This window comes from Bidens hawaiensis, unplaced genomic scaffold (genome assembly GCF_021521415.1).
Source record: "Bidens hawaiensis isolate Kalapana, Puna unplaced genomic scaffold, B.hawaiensis_p1.1 tig00005663_1, whole genome shotgun sequence".
Classification (NCBI taxonomy): domain Eukaryota; kingdom Viridiplantae; phylum Streptophyta; class Magnoliopsida; order Asterales; family Asteraceae; genus Bidens; species Bidens hawaiensis.
The window spans coordinates 1,361,039-1,367,860 of NW_027491369.1; the positions used below are offsets into that span (position 1 = coordinate 1,361,039).

General features: G+C 33.1%; 1 protein-coding gene across 1 annotated transcript; it reads right to left on the bottom strand.

The window, feature by feature from the left end:
- Nucleotides 1–561: 561 nt before the first annotated feature.
- Nucleotides 562–6,398, bottom strand: LOC143630467 (protein LURP-one-related 10-like). The gene is made up of 3 exons (XM_077099473.1): nt 6,029–6,398; nt 4,702–4,932; nt 562–950 (listed from the first exon to the last, which is right to left on the bottom strand). Exons 1-3 carry the CDS (start codon nt 6,272–6,274, stop codon nt 777–779), a joined length of 651 nt encoding a protein of 216 aa, XP_076955588.1. The 5' UTR covers nt 6,275–6,398; the 3' UTR covers nt 562–776.
- Nucleotides 6,399–6,822: the final 424 nt, after the last annotated feature.

Consider the following 6,822-nt stretch of genomic DNA (forward strand, 5'->3'; position numbering starts at 1 on the left):
TAAAATACAAACTTACCGGAAAATTGATACAAAGCTTGACTGATATTCGCCGGAATATATTAATAGGTGAACGAGAGAAAAAGTTGAATAGGGTAAAAAATTAAGGAATGTTATGGTTTAAATATAGGTTAATGGATGACTTGTCATGATTAAGAAAGGTAATGGTTGACATGGCAATGAGGTGGCGATGATGTGGATGAACTAGAAAGTTGACAAGTAGAAATTACTCATTACTTTAATAGTATGTATGGATTTAACAATTTAGAAGTTGTTTAGAAGTTGAGGTGAATAGTATTTCAACCTCATTAGTTCATGTGGCAAGTTTTTATTATTCTTCTTCTCTCTTAAGTAACTCATGTATTTAAGTAACGTAAATCCATCGTGAAGAGCATACCAAATTTTCTAGTTAATAAAATATAAGACAACCATCCTATTGAAGGTTGTTTTTTTTTATGGTTTTTCCGTAATTATTTAGATCACATTTTTAACTTTTTTTATAACCATTATAACTTAAAAAACTCTTGAGTTATGCATGTAGCCTTAGAAACAAGTAGAATAAGATTTAAACCAAGACCTTTGATGCTTATCATTTGTCTTTTTAATCGTGGTATCATGGAACCAGAAAATACTATCTAGTTTTATTACTCAACATACAATAATACCCAAACTATCAAAGAGAAACTACCATATATAACATACATAAAAGGAAGGATATGTGGATAAAATAGTAGACATGTGTCTAGTATTCCTTGAAAGATATAAGTGCACCTAATTGTTCAACCACATCCAGAAACTCCATTAGCAGCCGCCGCACCAGCATATACATAAGTATTATTGTTTTCCATAACATCAACCATCGCAATAAGTGTAATCACAAATGCATAGTCCACGTTAGGATAAATTGTCACCATAAATTTGTCCTTAGATTGGTTGCCATCAGTTTTATGTATCTGCAAAGAATAAGTGATACTGATTACTAATAAACGTCAGTTGTGGGGATTGCACCCCTCACCGGCAAACTCATGGATCCACCCTTAGTACCCTACTAACCAACATATAAGATAAATCTCAGCTAATGTAGGACATTGGTCTTCAATTTAATATCCGAAACTAAGATCCCTGCTTGATGGGAATCACACGCGTAAATTAAGGCTTAATTTTGAGCTTTAAGGTATAAAGTGTGGTTTAAACAAGTCAAATCATTTGTGAGCTACTTGAGATTGACTTGCTAAAAAAAGTTTAAAGCAAGCCAAGATTAAACAAACTCGAGCCCGAAAATGAACTTGTATCTAATAAGCAAAGTTTGCCCAGTGTTTCATTTCAAGTTCGAGTACGCTTGAGAGGCCATATGAGCTTATTATTTATATAAGTTTCTAATAATATATATTTACATAACAATTGTAATATATGACATTATGATACATTATAATTAAATAATATATATAGAGAGAGAGAAGATAGAATACAATAATTGCTTAACGTACATTAGGTACAAGAATACTTATATTTTATAAAATCGATCCGTGAAATCACATCACAAGACCTTGAAAGCGTCTATACATATCCAACTAATCATTGGTTCACCGAAATAAACAGTGTTGGATCGTTAATCGATCAATTATTTCTTTTCTTCACGAAAACCGTTTTTGAGCGTTTTAGTTTCTGGCTGAGCTTTTTAGTTTTTGACTGAGCGTTTTAGTATTTTTGCCTTTGAACGTTCTTGTTTTTGCGTTTGAGCGTTTCGCGTAGTTATCGTACGTTAAGCAATTATTGTACAGTAACCTCACCCTATATATATAGGGGAAAGTTAACGTGCCAATTGTGAGAATGAAGTAGAGTAATTATATATGCATATGGAGTAATTATGTAATTACATAATTACATAATTACTCTACTTGTATATATAATAACTCTACTTGATTTTCACAATTAGCATGTTAATTTCATTTGTATTTGATTCGAACCTTATATATATACTAGTTTGATTCCCTCGTGTTATAGGGGCTTATTTAGGTTTTTGTTTTTATAATTTTGTTATTTTATATTATGTAATGATTTTTTATTTATTTTTTAACGTAGTTTTGTTTTGATTTAATACGTGTATATTAATTTTTTACGTTCATTATATTTTTTTTTAATGTTTTAGCTCTTTCAATTGAGATGTGTAGGTTAGATTTAAAAAAAACAAACATGAACACAAATATCAGTCTTATGAATATGGGTAATTATGAATATGGGTAATGATGCAGGTGACGATTGTGGTTGATGCATGAGAGGAAAGGTTAACAATGGTGGGTGATAACCGGAAGTTAACCGGTGATGGAGAGGATAGACCGACGATGGAGAATATGTAGACGAAAAAAATTAAATTAGGGTTTGATGATGTAATAGGTTCACAAATAAATGAGATGTTATTACTTGTTTAAGGGCTATTCGGGTTTGGTGAGACCCATAACCTGCGTAAAATATTGTTTGATGATTAAGGGTTATTTCACAAATAAATGAGATGTTACAACTCGTTTAAGGGCTATCTGGGTTTGGTGAGACCCATGACCCACGAAATTATAGTTTGACTATGAAAGAGTTTCACAAATATATGATATGTTATAACTTATTTAAGGACTAACTAGGTTTGATGGGACCCATACTCGTGAATTCGGGTCAAACGCATGTGAACCTCAAATCACAAAACAAGCGATCTTATAACTTGAGAGGGGGTGGGAACAACAAGAGAATGACACATAAGATTTTTTTATATAAACATTTATATATACATACACACACATTAAAAAACCCCCAAAATAGTGATGCTGACCACCCATTTCCAAAACTAGTCATCACTTTCACGAAAACCCCCAAAATAGCCATGCAAACCGTCTCTAGCGATGGTTCAACACCAGCCGCCAATGTTTTACGTTAATGGTCCGACGAAATTAGAAGATGACAGATTGTTAACGGATCCGACGAAATTAGAAGAAGACGACATAACTATTAATGGATCTGAAGGAACTGTCACCTCATACCTCTCAAACCTTAAACCTCTATAACCAACCTCCATCTCCATATTTCTTATTTCTCCACAAAATCAAGCAAATCCAAAGTGTTAATCGCTTATTTTTTGAGAAGAACACAACATCATTAATTTGTTTTCCACGAATCACATGTCGTTGAGAATCTTGCGCAAGAAAGTAACGAACCCTAGATTTTAAATTCAGGAGGTTTTTGATTTCAAGTTCATAGAATAAAATTTAAGCTCCATCCAATCGTCAATAGGATTAAACCATCAGACCTGACGAAAGCAGCCTCCTGCACCGTAGTTCCGACTGTTTAACCTCCGTCGGATCCGTTAAGAGTTCCATCAGACCTACATTATACGTTGACACATGGCAAGATTTTATAGGTCCACGAGTTTCAACGGTTAATAGTCTTAAATCTTCGACGACCAATGAAGAAGCGTCGCCGGCGACGGTTTGGATGACTATTTTGAGATTTTGTGAAATTGATTGCTATTATTGAAAATCAGGTGGTCAATATTAAGGGTGTTATTCGGGTTTCGGGTCGGGTACTTCGGGTTTCAAAGTTTTAAATTTCAAGCCAAATCTCTCACGGGGTTTCAGGTTCGGGTATCCTAGAAAAAAAACACACACAGAACCAAAAAAATTTAAAAACTACAATGCTAGAATTAAAACAACATATTCTTCTTTTGTTTATAACACAAATAATCAAATAATAAACTAACCTAACTTGATAACAATTCAAAAGAGTAAAGCTAACTTTAACCATAATCGTATTCAATCAGACATGATTAGGTTGTTCGATTATGGTTGCTATTAGTAATAAACGGAAAACATAAATTAGTAATAAGCGATCGATCCATAATAGTTAGAATGACAACAGTCGATTATAGCCAGATTCTGATAAATTTAGTGGCCACGACCTAGTCTATTATACATAAAAATATATTTAATTTCAAAACTAAAAGTTTATTCGGGGTTTTCAGCTTGACCCAAATCTTATAAATCAAACCCAAGAACTAACCCAAATTACTTTGGTTCAGGTTCGGGTTTTTTCGGGTTGGGTTTCGGGTTTCGGGTAAAAGTGACAGCCCTAGTCAATATGGCTATTCCGAGCATTTTCCCTATATATAGGGGTGAGTTCATTGGTATCACAAAAAAAGTAGGGAACGTGGAAACCATGGATCAAACGAACTCCTATTAAACTCATTCCGATGGCATTGGAACAAGCTCGTCTAACCATAACTAGAAATCATAAAACCTAAATCGAAACCCTAAAGCTAAATTATAAGCCCCAAAGTTTAAACTATAAACTCTAAAGGCTAAACCTTAAAGTTAAGGCCTAAACCCCAAAGTTAATTAACCATAAACCCTACTACAAACCCTAAAGCTAAACCCTAAAAGGTAAATTCTAAATATGTATATATTTCTTGTTAGTTTTGATGAGCCGGATCCAACGCCGTTGAAATGGGTTAAATTGAAGTTCGTTTGATACATGGTTTCCGGTTTTCCAATTTTTTGTGTTTCCCCAAAAAACCTCGGCCACTCCTTCCCTCTTTTAAATCAGTTGAGCTTGAGATTAGGAATACATGGGCTCTTGGCTTGGCTAGACTCGACTTGTTTACAACATAGTTTAAAGAAACCTGAGGTTGAATATATGAAACTATCTATAGGGTGAGAAAACTACCTGGGCTATTATTGTTGAAGAATTTCCCATATAAATGGTACAGTCTCTCTTAGACCAGTTTCCCTTGATCTTGAAATCACAATCATCCCTGCCACTTGCTTTGTTTGCCAAGAACACGTTTACATGGGTCTTACTTTGGATCATGTGATTTGAAACTGTGCTAAATATCATATCTGAATCAGCTTTACTTTCACCCCTAAATGCATTCCATCGATCATGTGCACTCGTATTCTGAAAAGAAAATATAAATTATTATATATATATATATATATATGATTAGGATCGTGTGAGAACTATTTTGGACCACAAAAAATTCTTTTCAAATAAAAAAAATTATAAAACAAAAAAAATCGAAAATAAAAAAAAGTTAAAAAACCAAAAGTTTATATTTTTCATCCCGGTTTCATAAAAAAATATTTAAAAAAAAAACATTATCCGTTTAGCAAAATTATACATATATGTATAATACATATTTTTTAATTTTATACAAGTTATTCTTTATACACATATGTACAATTAAGATAAATGATAATTTACATATGTGTACATTATGTAAATCGAGATTAAATAAAATATACATATGCACATAATTAAGGTTTTTTTTAATGAAACCGGGATGAAAAATAAAATTTTTTGGTTTTATTACTTTTTAAAAATTTCCGTTTTTCTTTTGTTTATAATTTTTTAAAGAGTTTTATGTGGCTCAAAACTGTTCTCAATTTCCAAATAATTCTCTTAAAATCCTACCACACACACACACACACACACATATATATATATATATATATATATATTTATGTATTAGTGTCGGCCCTACTCCATTGGTGACCCAAGCAAGAGCTTGAGGCCACAAATTTATTAAGGCCCCATATATGTCAAACAAAATTATTAATATATACATTGTATTATTGTTAATTAATAATATGAAGATGAGCTATATATCTTCTAAAAAGAAACTGAAGACTTCAAGGCATAAAAAGTGAACACCATCAATCAATTGGATGTGGCACACGGTTATACAGAATCATCTCTAACGTCTCCAAAATTCCAATCGTTAATCTTGAAAAGCGACAATGACCAAATCGCCATTTTTTATACGACTGAGATTGTATTCCTTAATATTGTGATTTGTGAACTATATTATGTGTAACTTGTTTTTGTCCTTTTGGAATTTTCGGACTTTTTTTAAAAATAGCCCTCACTTGATAGTTAGCTTGAGGACTCCGAAAACCTTGGGCCACCACTGATATACATAACGAATTTGGCAGCATGCTACAAAACGAAAGAACCTGTAATCAAGATAGTAAACTTAGAAATGTAAAATCACCTTCTCACGAAGCCTTGCAATTGGTCTTTCGTTCGCGTCCACTAGCAATCGTTGAGTGTGTAAAGTTGAGTCACATGATTTTACAGTGATCAAGATTTTATGATTAGTGTCTGTGACAACAAGAATTCCACTTGCATATCTGCGGACTATAACGTTATACATATATGGCACAATGAACTGAGGACTGATCACAGATACCGCAGGAGATGCAGGTGCATAGCTTGGTTGAGACATCGTAGACCGCATACGCACACTATGTTGCGTGTTGGTTCCATAGGACAGTGGAAAGGCTTATATAGAGAATTATTGTTAACTGTGTGGACCACTTATTTTTTCTGTGGTTGGAAAACTTAGTCAATTCATAGGTGTCGTCCACGGCATTAAAAGGACGAAATGTAGACTCGAGCTGCTACCAAGAAATTGCATCGATCAACATGTAGCTACAAATGATTGGTGTAATCAGTTATTTGGTGGGGTATGGTGGGAAGAAAGTTATAAAAGAAAAATGGTTGTTTAGACTTTAGAATTAGGCTCTCCAAACCGATCACTGCTTGTTCGAAAAATGTTTGGGAAACACTCGTTCAATTACGACAGGCTGGCTCCGAGAAGGCGTAATTGTTTTATGGCCAAAGGCGAAAATATTTTTAGGCCTCAAGTAAAAGAAACATTTTGTTGAGTTTAAACAATCTAATTTTAAATGGGCTTACTTGATTATAATTTGAGTTGTGTAAAAAACATTTACATAAAAATAAGCTTAAAATTGTATCAATTAAGCTACTACCCACAATCTTTTG

Bases quoted from the DNA above. Each gene is read 5' to 3' on its own strand.
- LOC143630467 (XM_077099473.1), bottom strand. From the start codon at position 6,274: ATGCGGTCTACGATGTCTCAACCAAGCTATGCACCTGCATCTCCTGCG. The intron at 4,933-6,028 runs GTGATTTTACAT...TTTTCTTTTCAG, and splicing joins TTGCAAGGCTTCGTGAGAAG to AATACGAGTGCACATGATCG. The intron at 951-4,701 runs GTAGTTTTCTCA...TATTCTTTGCAG, and splicing joins CTTCAACAATAATAGCCCAG to ATACATAAAACTGATGGCAA.